A 22,221-nucleotide genomic window follows, 5' to 3' on the forward strand; every position below is an offset into this window, starting at 1 on the left:
ACGGCTGACTGCCTTGGTCAGTGTTTTATGCGTTCTCAATTAAGCTGCAGTAACAAAACTCACCCAAACCTCTAACATAGCTGTCAAAAAGTCACTTCTCCAAATTACATGCATTCTATCTTATTGAATCGGTCTTTGCTTGTCCCCATAATCTCACTGCCTCCTCAAATCTGTCTCCAGAGAAGAACAAAAGACATTAAACATTTATTTCAGCTTAAAAAGAGTGCTTGTTTGTTGGGTTTAAAACAAACTAATTACTGCAGGAATTGTGTCCGCCTCCTGACTATATTTGTGTATATCAGACACGGTTTTGAAGTCGCTGTTGGACATCACCGAGGTGCATAAGCATGTTAGAAAGGGAACTAATTAAGGCTTTTCCACATCTTGGGCAAAAATACTGTCTGGAGACTGTCTTTCCCAATAACAGTAATGAGACGGTGAGATCTAGAGAGCCATGAGGAGCCTTCATTCTCACAAAAGCCAGGGTGAAGCTGTGCACTCGGTCCTCTGGAAGAGTAGACATGCTCTGTTCTGACGGCAAGGTCTGTGTTTTCCATGCCTCTCCTCTTTGTTTCCCTGGCTGCTCGCTGTGATGCTCATTAGGATCCATAAACAATAGGAGCAGCTCTTCTAATGAGAGGCCGTCAAAACTGCCTGCCCATGGGAAGCCGGCCATGCCGCATCTGCTGCCACACCCGACAAACGTTGGATTCTCACCGACTATGGCGGGTGTGATCAACCCAGCAGAAGCCCTTTGAGAAACTCACTTCACTTACTTCCTAAGGCTGCTATTTTCTATGATCTTTACTGTTCGTTCTAGTTGTAATTTACAGTTCTAATAGAATGATTAATGAAGGTTCCATGGCTTCTGGATGTGGAGATTGTGTAAAACAGAGATTACAGCTGTCTCAAACCAAGCTAGGGTTTCAGTGATAGGGCAGTGATAATTGTTGCATATCTAAGAGACAAAACAGAGATGCTTTCTTCAGACTATTTGGTATTACAATAATTGTAGCAGGTAAGGCAACTAAAAGTGGAAGAAAATATTTGGGTCCTGAAAGAAATAGTTTTACCTAAAATGAAAAATATTTAACAAGAACAACTAAATAAATAAACAAACAAATAGTTTTTTATTTTTTATTTAGAAACGTCTCGGGTTACAGATGTAACCCCTGATCCCTGAGTAAGGGAACGAGACGCTACGTCGAATGACGTGATGGGAACCCGTAGCGTCGATAGTTCCCACGAAAGGGAACTGTTATTTACTCACAAATGAAACAATATGAGAGTACATAATAAACTATGTATGTATTTACTTACTTATTTATTTATTTAGTTAGTTAGTTAGTTATTGTCACTATTTACTTAACAAATATTTTTTGATGTTTGTTTGTTTGTTTGTTTTTTCATTTTGTTTATTTTATGGAGGAATACAAAAGGCACAGAGTATTCCTCCAAAAAAATAAACAAAACAAAACAAAACAAAAAATCATAAAACAAATTTCCTGAGTAAATAGTGACAGAAAATAAATAAATAAATAAATAGTTTATTTTATTTACAAAACCGTAATTATTCACTCACTCAATATCATCAACAACATTTGGTAAGTAAATAGTGACAGAATATTATAAATAAATAAATAGTTAAACAGTTCATTTTATTTTATTTATAAAACTGTCATTATTACCTCACTCTCATGTTGTTCCTTTTGTATTCCACCAAAAAAATGCATTTTAAAAAAATCAAAAAAAGTTTGGTGAGTAAATAATTACAGAATAGTAATTTTTGTTTGAACTATTCCTTTCAAATTCTGTCTGTATGATGATACACCAGGTGCAGAAGTGAAAAAAATTTGAATGGGCAATACATTTTAGACCAGAGCACCTGTTTGACGGCCTTGTTTATGCACCACGGGAAGGTTAAAACGAATGTTGCTCTGTGCCTTCCTCTCAACAGCATGCTTCAGAGATGAGGTGAATAGCACTAAACTCACAGTTGTTACTCTACTGACACGACTCTACATTGCAGCCACTCCACACCATCTGTCCCAGCCAGAGACAGACAAACAAATGAGGCCCCCTAGATACAAAGATCAACAATCACCTCCTTCAGCCTTTACAGCAATCTGCTGCACATCCATTGATGTTGCACTAAATTGTTTTCAATCGTCATAGATTTTCCCCACCTGGACCAAGTTTAAAAATAATCAGCTCAATACATGAGACCACCTGCCTTCTGTGCTGTCTAAGCTATGATAGGACACATCTTTAATACTTGGAAAGTAGTTTTTAAAGTACTGTAGTATATTTTTTAAATATCACATTAGTCCTGAAGTAAGGACCTACTGGCATCTGACATTTCAAACTGAAATGTAAAAAAAAATAAATAAATAAAATTGAAAAATGCACTTTTAAAAGTCAGAAATGGTTAGAGGACATTTGTTCTTACCTTATGCCTATCCAAAATAAATAAATAATATCTAATTTTCAAATCAGAAACGCTGCTCAGAGTGGTCCAAGTAGAACCGGAGGGATTACATTGGTGCCGTGACCCGGATGAGAGTTTTGTAATGACAGGAGGGAGTAAATAACGAGAATTTTCATTTTTGAGTGAACTATCCCTTTTAAAAATAAAATACAGTGAAACAAAACCTAGACCCTATTTCTGGCTCCTTAAGAATGCTTGCTTCAGAAGAGGTATGCATTGCTGCCAGAACTGAGAACATACATCGGTTATCTCTGGCTTCTCTTTCCTTTGTTCTTAAAACCTAAACAGATGTTCAAACCCAGGAGTTTGCGCCAGTGATCTTACAGATGCCCCTTCAGCTACTGTAGCCCACTGGATACATGCAAGAATGTAAACCCTTGTTATGAAAACATCTTTTCAGAATACATAATCCACAGTAATGTTTCCATACACAGCGAAGGTAATTTCATACATCCATGATCAAGGGGAGTAAGAAAAATGACCGTGTTGAGAAAGCAGACACTCTTTTTCTTTTTTGCTTAAATCTTTAACCTTTGTTGCTCAGAGCACTACGATCCAGCCGAGTCAAAGGAAGAGAAGACTATTTTTGTTCTTTATCACCTAAAACCTCTAAACTCCTTGGAAAAGACAGTGACTTTTACAGGAGTTAGTCTCTCAGCAGGCCCCATTCCTGCATCCTATCAAAACAAGAAGACAGGATGAAAGGATGGATGAATAAATCACCCTGCTTGTTTTTAGCCCAAGGCCAAGATTAATGGGGTAAATATTATGGATGTATGGCAGCACGCATCAAGTCTATTCCTCAGTGGCCTTGTAATCAAAGAAACAAACCTATTGACCAATTTTTTTTTTTCTTTCAAAAACAGCAACTACTGTAAGATTGAACTTGCCTCTTTCACTAACACTGAATCCTATTTTACATTGATGGGGAGTAACTGACTAAAAAGCAGCAAAGCAACAACATTTTTCAGTAGTATAACAATAACTCAGTTACTTCAAAGAAAAAAAAGTAGCAGCTTTGACAGTAATAATATACTTTTTCAACAACTAATGCAGCAAAATACTGCACAGTTAATTAGTCAATGCTCTATCAAAATCACAGATTAATTTGAGAAAACTTTTTATGCATTTTGGCCATTCATTTACACGACAACATTTTGGTGGCCTGAAAATGCAAACTTTTGAAAACAGATTTCAAAGTGCAAGTTTTTGAAAATGGTCTCCATATAAACAACAAAAATGTAAATCTGTGAAAACAATGGCGTCATGCACATGCGCATTACATGTTCAGTATATAGTGTTTCATCGCCATCTAATGTCCTGCCAGCAGAATACAGTATTTTTAGTCATTTTAACGGATTCGTAAGAATGGGTATCGTTTTGACAATGGTGTCGTCTTTACGTGGAAAAACTTCTGCGTTTTAACCATATCGCTGTTGTGTAAACATACCCTAAGTGAAAATAGTAATATATTCTATTTACACTAAGTGACAATAGCAGCATTTTCTTAGCGATATGCAATTTACACTAGGTGAAAATAGATAGATTCTAAGAGATAGATTCTAGAAGATTATATTTACACAATGTAAAAGTATCAGTTCTTTGCAATATGAGTAAATAGTAAATTAATGCTATCTATACTTTATATTGGCAGATACTATTTGCACCTCAATATTTTTGTACATTAACAGGATGTAACAATATCACAGAATGTAAATGATTATATTTATTAAAATTATTAAATGGATGCTGCCTTTTGCAGAGGCAGTTTAATTCCACTTTTAGAACATTATTTTCATTTTTATTGAAAATAAATGCCTTTCTGATGTGATATGTGATGGGAAAATGGAGAAGAGTGAGCTGGGCAAAAGGCGGATTGGAACTGGCGTCGATCGCGTTAAAAGCAAGGACTGGGAGCCTTAAGCCTGCATACACTGTACGATTTTAGCAATCCTATAAGATCACTACAAATCACACTGTGCGACATGGATCTATTATACTTGGGCACGACATGCATGTAGACTGTACGATGATGACACCTGTTGACTCGTAGGCTACGATGCAAGTTTCTATAGAAGAATAAAATGTCATCAGCATGCGCTAGTGGTAAACAAAAAGACCATGTTGAATCACACTTTGGCAGTTGTAGATTTTCTGTGCGCTGAAAATAAAAAGGAAGTGGTGAAAGAAGAAGAGAAAAGAGCTTGATGTAAGCAGTTTTAAGTTTTAGTGCCATGTTGCTTTGATTTCATGTCGCATTTTTATTGGCTGGTCAGTAGACGTAGGTTGTAGCAGCAAACACACTGTGCGTTGATCATGCTGAATTTCTGACACTGTCAGAAAACTATTGTAGGCTATCTTTGGTCACAAAACCTGGAAAACATCCGTCTTTGAACCTCTCTCACTGTACGACATAGGACCACCGATTAAGAGCCACGATCACAGAAATCGGCACGATTGTTTCACGATGGCAATCTTTCGTCTGGGACAGCCAAAATCATGCAGTGCATCCCGGGCTTTACTCGCTACTACTGTGCCACTGAAGACGTTGAATTCGCCGCGTCTTTTTAAAAACTTGAGTGGCCCAACCAGACATTGGTGGGAGGAGCTAGTGTAAATAGCATTTGCCAACAAGAGATGCTATTTGCACTTGGTGTAAATAGACACTCTGTTTAAATAATGTGTAGCTTATAGTTTGGCAAACTACAGTTTCAAAGCAGCTTTCCCAACAATGGTATTGAAGCAGGAACACTTTGGTCTGGCTGTGATTCAGGTGAAAGGAAAGATGGATGACGAGAACAACGAAAGCACAGGAAAAGCAATCAAAGGTGAGAAGGCAATCACAGTGGCGACATCAGACTCTCCATATTCAACTGAATTGCCAACTATGGGAGCAATTGATTATGTCAACAGCCACATGGCTTTGTGCAGGGAAACTGTTGGCGGGAAATGAATTACCGCACACTGGAACCGCTCTGAATGCCCCGAGTCTCTTTCTACAATTTCATACAAGTAGCAAATCAAATGTCAAGGCCATGTATTACTACATTTGCAACCTGGGAATAGATTTATGGATACAAACATGCAAATCAAAGCTTTGAGAATTCAGTCAAAGCACAGAGGTTTTCAACAACACAACTGAGAGAAGACATATTCGTCCCCCCTCGAGAAATCTACATGGGCAACAATGCAATGGATCGAGCTTGCCAATAAACTGACCACAACTCTCAAAAAAGCATCTTGGCAGAAAAGTATTTGTGCTTGAAATATGGTACTTTCTTGCAACATGCCCAGGAGACCAGAATGCTCTTTTCCATGTGGATTCATCAGTTATGCCATCACATTTACTGTGTTGATGCCTATGAGAGAAAAAATGTGGATGCGTGTAGTTTAGAGCTCAGTAACATCGGTTAATAATGAGAGCGGTTGCAGTAGTACTACAATGTCGTATGCATTTGCAATGAATGGTGGTCTGTGAATTAAGCACACGCCTGAAGGCTGTAAAATCTCTGCAGTTTAAATTAGAATCAGGTTTGTCTGATCTGATTACATCAGCACGCCTGTGGCAGAATCAGATGTAATACTGCTTTTGATAAGCAGTGGGAGACATAAAAGCAGCCTTGTCCAACCTAAAGCACTCAACCAGACAGGAAACACAGGGAGATGATATTTTTAGATTTCAAAAGAAAATTAAGGCTGAAATGTGCTAAAAATATTCATATCACACTGCTTTATTTGGACTTCAAGCCATATTTCTAATACAAAGCTACTGTCTTTGTATTTGCTCTTTTACTTTGGCCCTCCAACCCCCCTGCACTCACTCTTTTGTCTCTTCTCAGGTTATTATTCTTCAAATTTAGGCCAGTGCTTGCAGGGTTTCCAGAATGTTCTTTTTGAAGGGACCATGGGTCTTCCACATGCAAACAATTCATTATTAACATCAGTTAAATGTTGTGATTTAAAAACATCTTTGAGTCATAACTCCCACTAAGAACACTTAAAGAGTTGTGTCCATTTAGCAGTAGCATTTTTTTCTTTTTTTTTTCAGAAAAATAAAACCCAAAGCTTTATGAATCTTTTGTTTCGAATCAGTGGTTCGGAGCGTGTATCAAACTGCCAAAGTAACATGATTTCAGTAAACGAGGCTTCGTTACGTCATAAGAGTTTTGAAATTTCAACGGTTCACCACTGGGGGGCGTGACTTTGGCAGTTTGATACACACTCCAAACCACTGATTCGAAACAAAAAATTCATAAAGCTTTGAAACTTCATGAAGCGGTGTTTTGAAATCGGCTATCACTAGATATTGTCTAAAGTTATTTTGTTTTTGGTTTTTTTTGGCGCATTTGTTTTTTGGTTTTTCTGTGGTCACATGAACTGTTTTAATACTGCCTGCCCTTGTCTAATGCCTTGAACATGGGCTGGCGTATGCAAATATTGGGGGTGTACACCCCGACTGTTGCATCACAGTCGGTGTTATGTTGAGATTCGCCTGTTTTTCGGAGGTCTTTTAAACAAATGAGATTTACATAAGAAGGAGGAAACAATGGTGTTTGAGACTCACTGTATGTCATTTCCATGTACTGAACTCTTGTTATTTAACTATGCCAAGGTAAATAAAATTTTTGATTCTAGGGCACCTTTAAGATTCTTTGATGAAAAACTAACATCAAATGTAACATCATGAATGTATTTACTGTCACTTTTGTTCAATTGAATGTGTCCTTGTTGAATAAAAGTGATCATTTATTACAGAGTAGTAAGTAACTTTTGAACGTGGACTGAAAAGTGACATCACATACTAAAAGTTTGTTTCATTTAATTTAATGTCAAGGTTTTGACCTATTTCAATGTGCTGGTTCTCTTCACTGTGCTCACATATTCTATTCAGTATTACATCTGACTGCATCATGGTACCATGTGTTCATTTGCTTCTGCATCATCATTACACAAGCACTTTTATCTAACACATCAGCTCTGGCAAAAGAAAGAAATGGTAGAAACATAATATGATCACGTGAAGGCTATTATGCCACATTTAGGTAATGTTTTGAGCTACTAACTGCTTAAAATCAAATGGGTTCCATCACATTTTGAAGCTTTGTTTTTGCATTAATTTGGTATAACAAAATTAGAACAAAACTTTTACCTCATCTCATTGTGACATTCACTAAAGTGGTTGACTCTGAATGGATAAAGCTGTGAAAATAGTTCTATAATTATTCAGTTTACCACAAATAGAGGGAAACCGTAACCTTGTGAAAGTGCTTTGAGCTGCTTTTGTTTGAACACGGTGTGGTAAGTGGAAGTGTGGTAAGGAACTCAAAGTATGCGCAGACTTTGTTTTTGGTGGTTTTAACCGGAAATCTACTCCAAATTCCTTGAAGTGGGGTACAATGAAGCTGAATCTTGGATATGAATGTCTCTGGAAGGCAACATCTGAATGTTATTACCATTATAAAAGCCTACAGAATAGCTAGACCAATGTTTAAAGTTCAGCAGAATGCACGTTATTATATTACAAATCATTTTTACAAGACTAAAACTCTAGAAATCAAAAATAATGCATCATGCAGAAGAACCAACCATGGTGCATTCAAATACAGTAGTCTATATTATAACCCAGTCACCTTTTGATGATGTCATGGCCATTGCTACGCATTACATCATAACAGATGAGTCATTCAATGGGATTAAGGGACTTTCAAGCTGTACCTTAAAGGTGAAGAGTGTAATTTCTGCGCCCCTGGAGACACCAAACAGAACTGCAATCTGCTTGTTTGAGCCAAGGAAGTCTATAATACTTGGAGAAAGCCATACATTAGAGTTCTCATTCATCTCAGTGGCAGTTTCCCAGCTAGCACAGGCTCTCCTGGATGTACAAACCTGATTCCAAAAAAAGTTGGGACACTGTACAAATTGTGAATAAAAACAGAATGCAATGATGTGGAAGTTTCAAATGTCAATATTTTATACAGAATACAACATAGATGACATATCAAATGTTTAAACTGAGAAAATGTATCATTTTAAGGGAAAAATAAGTTGATTTTAAATTTCATGGCATCAACACATCTTAAAAAAGTTGGGACAAGGCCATTTTTACCACTGTGTGGCATCCCCTCTTCTTTTTATAACAGTCTGCAAACGTCTGGGGACTAAGGAGACACGTTGCTCAAGTTTAGGAATAGGAATGTTGTCCCATTCTTGTCTAATACAGGCTTCTAGTTGCTCAACTGTCTTAGGTCTTCTTTGTCACATCTTCCTCTTTGTGATGCGTCAAATGTTTTCTATGGGTGAAAGATCAGGACTGCAGGCTGGCCATTTCAGTACCCGCATCCTTCTTCTATGCAGCCATGATGTTGTAATTGATGCAGTATGTGGTCTCGCATTGTCATGTTGGAAAATTCAAGGTCTTCCCTGGAAGAGACGTCGTCTGGATGGGAGCATATGTTATTCTAGAACTTGGATATACCTTTCAGCATTGATGGTGCCTTTCCAGATGTGTAAGCTGCCCATGCCACTCATGCACTCATGGAACCCCATACCATCAGAAATGCAGGCTTCTGAACTGAGCGCTGATAACAACTTGGGTTGTCCTTGTCCTCTTTAGTCCGGATGACATGGCGTCCCAGTTTTCCAAAAAGAACTTCAAATTTTTATTCGTCTGACCCCAGAACAGTTTTCCACTTTGCCACAGTCCATTTTAAATGAGCCTTGGCCCAAAGAAAATGCCTGCACTTCTGGATCATGTTTAGATATGGCTTCTTTTTTGACCTATAGAGTTTTAGCAGGCAACAGTGAATGGTACGGTGGATTGAGTTCACGACAATGTTTTCTGGAAGTATTCCTGAGCCCATGTTGTGATTTCCATTACAGTAGCATTCCTGTATGTGATAAAGTGCCGTCTAAGGGCCCAAAGATCACGGGCATCCAGTATGGTTTTCCGGCCTTGACCCTTACGCACAGAGATTGTTCCGGATTCTCTGAATCTTTGGATGATATTACGCACTGTAGATGATGATAACTTCAAACACTTTGCAATTCTTCTCTGAGAAACTCCTTTCTAATATTGCTCCACTATTTTTTGCTGCAGCATTGGGGAAATTGGTGATCCTCTGCCCATCTTGACTTCTGAGAGACACTGCCACTCTGAGAGGCTCTTTTTATACCCAATCATGTTGCCAATTGACCTAATAAGTTTCAAATAAGTCCTCCAGCTGTTCCTTATATGTACATGTAACTTTTCCGGCTTCTTATTGCTACCTGTCCCAACTTTTTTGGAATGTGTAGCTCTCATGAAATCCAAAATGAGCCAATATTTGGCATGACATTTCAAAATGTCTCACTTTCAACATTTGATATGTTATCTATATTCTATTGTGAATAAAATATAAGTTTATGAGATTTGTAAATTATTACATTCCTTTTTTATTCACAATTTGTAAAGTGTCCCAACTTTTTTGGAATCGGGTTTGTATGCAGATTCAACCATGTTTCAACAATGCAAAAATCTAGATCAATGTGCATTTAAATGTACTTATTGATTCATCCAATGGAGTGAATTTTGGCCATGTATTTGTTTGAGAAATAGCAGATGGGCAGAGTGTTTGTAAGTTGTGTGAAAACAGTAATTATTTTAACAATTCTGCTGGGTGCCATTAGCGGTACAGAAACAACACACTTCCACAAGTCAACAAGAGCAAGCAAGGCAGAAAGGAAGAGAGGCAAAGAGTTGTGTTTCTGGTATAAAATGTGGGGGGTGTAAGACAATGTTTACACTCCTCAAAGTTGCCTCTCAGCCCGCGACTTTAGGAGGCCCTTCTACTTGAATTAGGAGAAATCCTTTCAGAGATGGGCTGCAGGGATCAGGGGGTGGCTTTTCAGCATGACAAAACCAAACCCATTTCCCTCCCTTTTTTTTTCTTTTTTTTCCCCTCCAACACTCTACAGGACGCCTTCGGAGCTTACACAATGCAAATCAGTCTGAGCCTCTTTCATAGAGTGATTAATATGCATAGACAGCCCATCTTTATCAAACAGCACAAAATGGAAAACAACTGGAGAACATTTGGGATGATTGGATTTCAGTCAGCTTGCGCAAAATAAAATTAATACATTTTACAATAAGGAGTCACAGTGTGAACAGTACAGAATGAAAGCATTAAATGTTTTTTTTATCAGGAGAAACATCCAGAGATCCTACAGCATGGGGGCAAATCGCTCTACCAGATCACAATTCCTTTCAGCTCTGATTTGATGGTTATGTTTTCATTGGCCTTAGTCTTAGTAAAGCAATACCACTATAAAATTCACCCTGTTATGCCCATAAAGAAGGACTCTGAATCTTTTTTTCTGAGAGGAGAGGTTCAGAGGTGGACCACTTACCCATAGAGATAAAATATCTAGTCAATTTTAATGAGACTTTTAAAAGTAGTGATAAATTAATTCTATTATAACAAATCATCATTCAGCAGGCTTACATTCTCTAGGAAATATTTAAATAAAAATGCAGAGTCTATCATTAATGTGCAATAAAGAAGACATGTCCTTGAGTTGAAATCAGTTGATTTAATTATGGTATGCATGTGAACCACAATATAAATGTGACCTCGGACCACAAAACCAGTCATAAGGGTCAATTTTTTGGTCAAGTGTACTATTTATAAATCATCTGAAAGCTGAATAAATAAGCTTTCCATTGATGTATTGTTTGTTAGGATAGGACAAATCTGGAATCTGACAGTACAAAAAAATCTAAATATTGAGTATATATATATATATATATATATATATATATATAATATATATATATATATATATATATATATATATATATATATATATATATATATATATATATATATATATTAGTTTTATATATATTAGTTTTGTTTTTTTGTTTTTTTCCCCTTCTTCTCTTTAACTGTAACTCAGCCAAAAGATGGAAAGTGGAGAGCGAAGTAATTTTAATCTCTCCCAGTACTTTCATACTAGCTTTGAACTCGCCACAGAAGAAGGATTTCCAGATGTTCACCATCTTGCAATTGTTTCTTTATTTTCCTTCAAGTGTTAACTAATCTTCAACTTTGCCTTCCTCTTGAGGTCACGGACATGTACAATATTTAAAGCTCACCAAACTTCATTTATTTATTTTTAAAGTACTTCAGAGGCTGATATTTAAGACTCCCTATTTGACTTTTAATATGTTGAAGCACTGCCTGAAGAAAGTTTTTGTGTTGTGGCTTATGAGTATTTATCTTTATTCAGCACACGCTAACAGCTCTCTGTCAACATTAACATGTCAGCAGTATGTTCCTCTACACTACAACAATCACTTACTGATATAAAGATAAGGAGTGGCGGAGAGGAAAAGAAAAAGAAAATGACAGATGCAGGTGTTCAGTACCGTTACACCTCAAAGCAGCATTGCTTAAACCCACACATGCGCCCAACACTATAACTGTACTGTAACTAAAAGTAAAACACTAGACATTAATGATAATTTCATAAACTCCATCATTCTTCAAATAGGACACAGGTTTAAAAAAGGAGAGTATCACCATGTACAGACTAACAGAACTGGACTTTTTAACATCCTGCCCTAATTACACACAAATTAAGGACACTTTCCATAACCCGCCAAAAACACTAGGACACACTAGTCCCACAGCTGCTAGGAGGAACCTCAAACCTGCTGTGAGGTTTGTGAAGTCCTGCCACGACAAAAGGGCAACCAGTGGGACAGGACCACCGACTATAAAATAACATCATCCCTGTGCATCATGCATACAATCATAACACTAATGGCTATCACTGTACAACCCCATTCCATTTCACCATGCACTTGACTAAATATATAAATGGGCTCACATTGTATATCCTATTAATATGTATAACTGTTGCAAAATCTGTATTCCAATCTGTCACAAAACCACTGCACTATGTTGGTACTAAATGTTGCTGTGAGTACAAATGTGATTTGTTCTAATAAAATGTCTGTAAACATCTGGGCAAACAGTATGAGATATATGACTGCTGCATTGTTATTTAGTGCATTTTTAAGCTTTAAATGCTGTATGTGAGCAAATATGTATGTGCATTATGTCAATCCTAAAGCTTCTGTTTTGAAAAGAGAGAGAGAGGGAAGGAGGGGGTGGGGGGTTGGGGGAGGAGGGAAGGGGGAGGGGGGTGTCAGAATATAATTCATTCCCGCCCAAGCCTTAGTGTCTGATTGGCTGGAAATGATCATCCATGCATTCAAATCATTTACAGAATAAACTAATGAAACATTTTGGAACGGTTCCATTTATCATTCTTATTTATGCATGTACTCATAAATTACACTTTCACTTGGTTTTCTAATTGGTTGTCTGGCCTGCTTATAAACAGCCTGGACATTCATTATACATGCATGAGAAGTGTGACTTCAGTCTTTAAAGGGACAGTTCACCCATTTACTCATCCTCATGTTATTCCAAACCCGTTTGACTACTTACTTTCTGCAGTAGGACACAAAAGGAGGTATTAGGTAAAATATTAGGAACTGACAGCCTCAGTCACCGTTCACTTACATTGCATCTTTTTCCATACAATAAGACTGAATAGTGACTGAGTCTGTGACTCTGCCTTTCATTGAAGAAAGTAAGTCAGGCACGTTTGGAACAACTTGAGGGTGAATCAATAACACCATTTTCATTTTTTTATTTTTTATTATTGAACTATTCTGATAACCACAGGGATAAACTCATCCAAGGGTAATGAAGAGATGGTCACGCCGCTCAAAGTCAACACGAGCGCTCTAAGCTGCGCATCAGCACCACAGCGACCATCCCGAATATGAACACAGCGATGAAAACACAATAACACATTTAAAAAAAAAATCAACTTTGGTCGGCTATTGTGACTGCGAAGATGAAGATATGTTTACCCAACACACCAGCTGGTTGTTTTTTTCTGTCTCCCAACACAAATCTCAAAGGAGCCGATGCGCAGCAATGTCCACACAACCATACAAACAACACGATTTCGCGCACTTAGAATGTCAAGAATAACCTCTTAAAAGTAGCCTACTGTTCTTTTTTTACACAGAGATGCGAGACTTCATATCCCACATAACTGGCGCCAGTTTGGCAACGTGTACCAGTTTGGCAGGGATGATAATAACAGAGTTTGTTTTATGAAACGGATATAGCTAGATATAAACAGAGGCAGTTCCAGCACTGAATGAACCAGCGCGAACTACATCGCATCCTCATCCTTACACGCACTATATCTGTTCATGAGCTGTGGAGGACACAGCGGGGGAAAACAAGGATGCGAAAGGATACAGTCTAACAGTGCAACTGATACAAGTGCATCTTACCTGCATAACCAAAGAAAAGCAATGTCCAAATGAGATCCCTTATCTGAAGCATTGCAATCTCTTCCAAAGGTAGGCTCCGTGTAGAATAGATAGGGAGAGTTGGTTCAGTAAATATCTAAATGACTACGATGCTTTGTCCCTATTTCAGGTTGCTGTGATATCATGAATTGGTCCTCAGCCGTTGACACAGAATGCGCTCCGAGCAGCACAGCGAATGAGTGACAACAGCCGCAGCACGCAATACACGAATTCATCCGCCGGCGCGAGCGTATATTGAGTGCGCTGGATACACGGGCATCAAATAGTGCGCGAACTTCATTCAGTGTGGTGCCGCAGCAAATCACAAACAGCAGATGGTGCGCTCGGAAAATCTCGTCATGGACCGCCGGGGTTATTTGGATTAGGAATTCTTATAAACTTGACAATGGTTACCGGTATTCAAAGGCAGGCTTTGTTTCCTCCTCTCACCAGAGTCAAATAACGAGTATAAAGCCGATGTGTGGTGCTGTATGGCAGTACTATTTTTAACCACAGTACTTTTAACCTCTCAAGCAACTGCAAGAATAAAAAAGAGGGCAACATGGAAAACACTGCAAAAAGTAAAAATGACACATGTTGTGCAGAATTTTAACACATGTGGTGAGTGTGCTCAGGGACAACACATATAGTGTCAAATTAACAGTTTACACAGTAGATGTAGGAACCATTTGTCTGGCTATCACCAGACCAAGCTCAATTTAAAATTGAACACTGGGCTGGAGCAGGGGTCTCAAACGTTTCTGTGATTGACGCCTCATAGGAGGGCCATATTAACATGCAAGCGCATGAAAGTGCAACATTTAAAAAAAATGTATTAGGCCTACTAAAATTTTATACCTATACTATAAATATTTTATTTACCATACTAAATGTAAACAGCAGTGTCTCTCTCATTGTTACAGAGTGTAATATAATTATATAATACTACTAATATAATACTATTAATTGCAATAGTCTGGTACAACTTGTCACATCCAACAAGGTGCATGGAATAAAAAAATGATTAATTCAGGAACAAAACCAGCAACACTTGTGGCGTGGAGGGGTCAGAAATAAACAAAAAACTGGAGCTATATATATCAACTTTATTTTGCCAAAATATAAATAATAATAATAATAATAAATACTGAACAAATACAATCCCTGAATACATGTACACTCTTCTGTTTCTTGACAGACACCTGGCAGCGCTTCTGCTCACACAGCTGAGACACATTTGTCCAAGATGCCGTTTGAGCATCAGTAACATTTAATGGTTGCATCGGACGCGTTTTGGTGTTTTAAATTGATGTCCGTGACTTAAAGTCGAGTGCTTTTACTGTAATTTAGGCAAGCGCGCTCATAATAGAAGTGACACGGTTGAGACGCCACTGGAGCGAAAGCGCATGGCGCATAGAGTACCTCAGGGATGACGCATTTTTGTAGGCAAAACCTGGAAGCGAGTTAGCATTTTAGGGCTTCCGGTTCCAACGCCGTAAAGTCTATGGGTTTTTGTTAAATTGCCTGAAATAAGGTCTGTGGTTAACAAAGCCTCTAAATATTTTCACGTTTTGATCTATGACATAAAACACACTAGTTATAACCCGCTTGTAATTTTTTAAACCTTTAATGTGTCTTAAAAACGGCGGTTGCTAACAAATTGCTAAAAGGGACTACTTCCTTTGGCGGGGACTTTAGACGTCATCATGATAAACAGGACATTTGGACAGCATTTCTCATGAAAAAGTGGATAAGTAATCATACACAGCACAGATCATAATCAGCGAACATATTTTTAAATAACGTTGTTTTTTAAATAAAGTTTGAGGAAGCTTGGTGGTGGTGATGTCGATCCGCGACCATGGTGTGATGTAGTCCGTTTATAGCCTACTGTTAGCTTTTTATATCTGACGACTTTATTTAGGCTTCAAAATGTATTTATGTTGTTTTAAAGATTATCTTGATAGACAAAACGTGTAAGTGTCATAACCCTTTGTTAAACACAGAGCTTATTTTCTGTGATTTTCCAAAAGTCTATGGGAAAAATGCATAGGATTTAAACCGAGGGAACCCGTGCGCCACTAACTTCCGGGTTGGCCTACAAAAACGCGTCATCCCTCAAGTACTCTATTGGAAATAAGGAGAATGCGGCGAATGTGACGCGATATGTGAATGGCCCCATAGAACAGCGACTTTTTCTTTGCTTATCAGACAGGTAGTAACTAGAGAATAATAATAATAATAATAATAATAATAATTTAGCAGGCCGGATTATGTTTTATTTTTGAGATCAGTTGCGGGCCGGGTAGAGGGCGTGGGCGGGCCGTAAATGGCCCGCGGGCCGGCAGTTTGAGACCACTGGTCTGGAGAGTTTGTATGTATTTTCTAGCGCACAAGAGGCGTGATCAACGAGCATTATTCACGCAATTGGATAGTCCTTCAACCAATCAGATCAACGATCCGTGTGACGTACTTTGCAGAGCGGGGCGAAAACTCCAGACAGGTTTAGTTTGTATTGGTTTGTAGCATTGATCAGTGGTTTGCAGAAGCAGCAATGGCATCGAGCGATTTTTGCAGGTTGTGCAAAAAAAAAACAAAGTGAGTGGTATTTACACCCACTCGAGCGATTTGTTTGCTAAACTAAAGAAGTCATTCAGCATCGTCGAGAGGCTAAAAGGAATTGACCCTTCGCCGGGAGTTTGATTGACAAGCGATCTAACCAATCAGAACGCAGAATCCACCATTTTGTCCGACAAGCAGGCAGGAGTTAGAAGATTAACCTTGGTGGAGTTAAACTTAAAAAAAAAAAAAAAAAATTGTATATTCCCCCGTTTGAAACAACATTCATTCTCATTCATGTTTATTTGATGCTATAAATGGACTAGTAGGAAGAGATGACCGGTTTACGAGCCTCTTGATCTGAGGTGCTACAGCAATCTGTCACGACCATGGTCACGACACATTAAAGAGCCACAAAACTGATTTTATTGCTTGAATTTCTTAAAAAACTACACAGTTTGAAAGCTGGGACTTTGTTTAATATCAAGTAACCTGCTTTGTCTTGTTTGTCTACATGTGGTCAGTATCCTCTTTGCTCCGCGATGTATTTTTCACTGCGTGTGGCGTGACAGCGCCACGGCTTGTCGGACAAAGCAACAGTAACTAAGGGGGGCGGGTTTTTGCGAAGGGTCGTGCTTGCCGTCGCTCCTCTATCGTCATCGTGTTATACCTGCCAATAGCGAGCAAGGTGGATAAGCCAGTCTATGATTGGTTCCCGCAAAAGTGTAACAGACGCAGTAGAAATGAATGTACAGGTTTCCAGACTGAGTTACCGGGCAAAATCAAATCGCCGGCAGATCAGGCTGGGTTTACCCAGTCTAGCGATCTATCTTAACACATAAATTGTGTAAGGTAATTTTAACACACAATCATATCATTTAAACACAATAAGTGTAACTGAAAATTATCATTGCTAATTAATGTTCATACAACAATTTTAAGCATTGCCATCCATTTGTAATTCTACAAAATTGAAATAAAACAGACAAGATGTAAAAATGTTGTTAATTTAATTTATAGTCAAATTTCGTCAGGGTAGAGAACAATGCATTCACAAACTCATAAACTTAATTTAGATGATTAGATGACACAAATGCTTTGTAATGCTATTATGTACAATACAGTATACAATTAAAGTGTTACCAACAACTACACCTTTATTGATTGAAACAATCATACACAGTCAAGACTAACACATTTCTCATAACATAAGATCAACTTATAAAATGTTAGATACAAGATAAAACTTTCCAAATCAGACAAATAAACAATTTTAAATCTGTCATAAGTCAATTTTCAAAATCTATAGAATGTTGGTCAAACAAATGCATTTGTAATGCACTAGCCATTAACGAACATATTCATTCAAAGTGTTGCCAACATCAATTACACTTACAAGTAACAAGACTAGTGGATGACATTTCTCATAAAAAACTCAAGTCAGACAGATACTTTTGGATGTATTTAAAGAAACATTTTAGATCAGACAAACATTCAGGCACATATTTTGAAATTTTTTGCAATGACAATCGCTTGGAAATATTGTAAAATTGTAATTGTGTACTAATTGAAGTAATACTTCGTTACATCTGCTATATTTGATGAAGAATATATTTGGGCCTCAAAACAGGCAACACGGGAAGTAGGAATGAAGTAGGAAAATTGTTTTAAAAAGAAGATAATGTGGCGTTTCCATATTAGATGCTCCAGTCTTAGAAAGAGAAGACCAAACTAATCTGTGGTGGACAGGACAAGTTTCACACTTAGTATATATTGTCCACAACACGTCAGGCCCTCACGGTGGCAGAAGATATGCAAGAACAACCATCATTGTATAGCACTTTTTAATCTGAAAATTAATGAAAACAGATTAGAGATACAACAAATGTTTAAGTGTAGGATTAAGAGCAGCCTATGGGCCTAGGGTTCTTGTGATAACCACAATATTACAATACTGACAAGCCAGCCACAGAGGATGGCAAGTAACAGCTGCAACCATGAAGTTTATTTTTATTTATTTTTTAAGACTAAACCATCCTCATTTTACACTCAATGCATGTGTTTTTAAGGTTAAATAAGTAAGAGTGAAGAGGTTGTTTTGTGTACCATTACCATTATTATGTATTTACAGCAGCTCCATAGATTTGCACTAAAGAAACCTAAGCAGTCAGAGATCAACATGTGCAATTTCCTGCATCTGTCCTCCTTCACGTCAAGTCATATTTATGAATATTTGTTATAATAAATTAAACAAGAGATGTGTGTGTAAGTAAAGACTTCACATTTACATAATATCTGCTTGGTCTTCCATCCACCTAAAAGAGAAAATTACTCCTTTCCAGGGTAGCCTCAGCTTTCAACTTCTCAGTCTTTCCATCTGTTATTTATCCACGCTCAATATCGAGCTTAAAAGAGGAAACATTTTCAAAATATATCAGTGTTTCTAACACTATTCGAACTTTTGCATTGTCTATTAAAATATCTTAAAGGGATATTACACAAAAAGATGAAAATGTTATTGTTACTCACCCTCATATTCCAAACCTGCATGAGTTTCTTTCTTCTGCTGAACATAAAAGATATTTTTAAAGAATGCTGGTAACCAGACAGTTGACGGTAGCCTTTGACTTCCCTGGTTGGGGAAAAAAATATATAAAAATACTATATCAATGGATAGCATCAAGTGTCCTGTTACCAATGTTCTTAAGAACGTCTTCTTGTGTGTTCAACAGAAGAAACTCACACAGGTTTGGAACAGTATGAGGGTGAGTAAATGATTTTTGGTTGAACTATCCCTTTATGTAAAAGCAGAAAATAAGTAAAGACTGAAATGCAATGAGACCTACCACACTCAGCATATCCGACTCCGAGCGGCATTAGCACTCAAAGATTTCAGCAATTGTGGGAGTCCCCTTCGATGTTCATCTCCACTGCTGATTAAATCAAAGAACTGAAGAACAAAGAATTGATCTCAACAAAATACATTCATTTCTAATATCTATCAAACAGTCAGATGGTGTAGTAAGCTGCAAGTTAGTATATCATGAGAAATTTAAAGGCCTAACAGTCAAGTCCTTAGATAGACAAATTATATTGCCCAAAAAAGTCACCTAAAATATCCTCACATTAAAATTCATTTACTGTACAAAAACAAAATACGTTACCTGGATTTGACGGCACTCTCCAGCATTTGTGGTAGGGCTCCTGTGCTTGACGTGAAATCGGTCAAACCTGCATCTCTGTCAACATCAACAAATTCTTGAAAATACGTTTAGTGTTAATCTAACAACGTCCTTGAAGAAAATTCATACCGTAGAAAGTAATGCGATGAGAACAGACAACATTTAAATCGGTCAACCGCAAAAAAAAACTGATGCAGCAAAGCAAACGCTCCATGTTAATTTCTTCACTTATAATGCACTCTTTTATGTGTTTATAATGATCTGGTGTGCTGGACAGCCTGTTGTGCGCTCTGCCTGGCGAACACTTCACTAACGGTACACTGCTAAATGTATTACTGCCCTCCACTGGTCAAAGTTTGAACTAATTGTTATATACTTGCACTAGCATATTGTATATGACAATTTAGTTCAAACTTTGACCTGAGGAGGGCAGTAATACACTTAGCAGTGTCTACACTGCCGGAATTCTAATATAGAAGAAGAAGAGAGCTAGTTCAAGATGAGCATTTATGGTTAAAATGTATAAAAATAAAAAATAAAATAAAAAAATGAGAAAATGAGTGATAGTTTCTCTAGATAAGACCCCTATTTCTTGTCTGGGATCGCGTAGAACGCTTTGAAGCTGCAATGAAACTGTAATTTTGATCTTCAAACGTTTGGAGTCCATTGAAATCCACTATAAGAAGAAAAATCCTATAATGTTTTTTTATCAAAAACCTTAAATTCTTTTTGACGGAAGAAAGAAGGACATAAATACATCTTGGATGACATGAGCATGAGTAAATTATCAGGAAATTTTAATTTGAAAGTGAACTAATCCTTTAACTCAAACATACAAGAGTATGACATTTATTTTTTCTTTATTTTATTTTAATATTTAATTCGACTTTGTTTATTTATTTATTTTATTTAACTGAATAGAATGGATGAGTTTGAAGAAATCTAAAAACTCTTAAGATCTCTTTTTGGTGATAGAGGTGAAAGTAAAGATATATGGTTTGTGATTTGCCAATGTCCTGGTTTTGTCCCATGAAAAGGTCAATAACAATAACTCCCTACAGACAAGACAAGAGTTGCATGAGGAAAGCATTGCTTCAGACTTATCTCAGTAATTTGTAGCTGAGTGTGAAACTGCATTCCATGAACTGGCAGAGGTTAGAGAGGAGAGGGCTCCTCCATCACCATTTTCAATCAGAATTCTACAGCGAGGAGAAAGCATTGCAAATTCTTCCACACACTGCTATGGTGGATCGACATATACTATTTGGAATGAGCCTTTTAAGGATAGAGAACTTAAATTGGCCCTCTGCACGCTAGAGAAAAGAGAAAAATGCAGACATAGTTAGCCTCTTTCATCACAGAGAGTGATGGGGAGGAAAACAGCAGCCTGGGTTTACAGCTCTTCAGTGGAAATGTTTGTTTATGTTTTAAACTTCTGAACATCTTATTAAGGCCAGTTTTCAAGAAAATAAACATACTGTGTGCTTCTATGTGATGTACAGCTCTTCTATGTATAAATGATGGAGAATCAGCATCTTCAGAACACTACCCAGCGAGGTGAAGACAATTTATTTAGTATATCCAAATGATTTTTGACGGATCGTGTGACACAGAAGACTGGAGTAATGCTGAAAATAAAGCTTTGCCATTACAGGAATAAATTACATTTTTAAAAATTTTAAAATGTAAAATCCGAAATCATATTAACAGTTCACATGACTCTTACTGTACATTTGATTAAATAAATGTAGCCTTGGGTTATGGATATGGATCATTCATGCTTAAGCTAACAATGGATGGATGGATGGATGGATGGATGGATGGATGGATGGATGGATGGATGGATGGATGGATGGATGGATGGATGGATGGATGGATGGATGGATGGATGGATGGATGGATGGATGGATGGATGGATGGATGGATGGATTTGAGTGGATTTTGATGGATGGATGGATGGATGGATGGATGATTGATTGGATTTGGATAGATGGATGAATGAATGATTGGACTGGACTGGATTTGGATGGATGATTGGATTGGATATGGATAGATGGATGAATGATTGGACTTGGATGAATGGATGGATGGGATGGGATTTGGATTGATGGTTGGATGGATGGATGGATGGATGGATGGATGATTGGATTTGGATAGATGGATGATGGATGGATGTATGTATGGATGGATGGATTGATGGATTGATGGATTTGAGTGGATTTGGATGGATGGATGGTTGGTTGGTTGGATGAATGGACTATATTTGGATGGATGGATGATTGGATGGGATTTGGATAGATGGATGAATAATTGGATTGGATTTGGATGGATGGATGGATTTGTGGATGGATGGATGGATGATTGGATTTGGATAGAAGGATGAATGATTGGATTGGATTGGATTGGATTGGATTTGGATGGATGGATGGATGGATGAATGGATGGATGGATGGATGGATGGATGAATGAATGGATGGATGGATGGATGGATGGATGGATGGATGGATGGATGGATGGATGATTGGACTGGAGTGGAGTGGATTTGGATGGATGGATGGATGGATTGGCGGCCTGGATTTGGATGGATGGATGATTGTGGATGGTAGTCA

General features: G+C 37.6%; 1 protein-coding gene across 14 annotated transcripts in view; it reads right to left on the reverse strand.

The window, feature by feature from the left end:
• The window catches only part of ncam1a (neural cell adhesion molecule 1a), a 260,638-nt gene extending 246,647 nt beyond the window's left edge, over positions 1 to 13,991 (reverse strand). For all 14 annotated transcript variants that reach the window (XM_067375696.1, XM_067375693.1, XM_067375692.1 and 11 more), the window contains exon 1: positions 13,854 to 13,991. In XM_067375696.1, coding sequence (XP_067231797.1) covers positions 13,854 to 13,905 — 52 coding nt within the window. In that variant the 5' untranslated portion in view covers positions 13,906 to 13,991. The remainder of the gene's footprint in view (positions 1 to 13,853) is intronic.
• Positions 13,992 to 22,221: the final 8,230 nt, after the last annotated feature.

Source organism: Chanodichthys erythropterus, chromosome 22 (genome assembly GCF_024489055.1).
Source record: "Chanodichthys erythropterus isolate Z2021 chromosome 22, ASM2448905v1, whole genome shotgun sequence".
NCBI classification, from domain to species: domain Eukaryota; kingdom Metazoa; phylum Chordata; class Actinopteri; order Cypriniformes; family Xenocyprididae; genus Chanodichthys; species Chanodichthys erythropterus.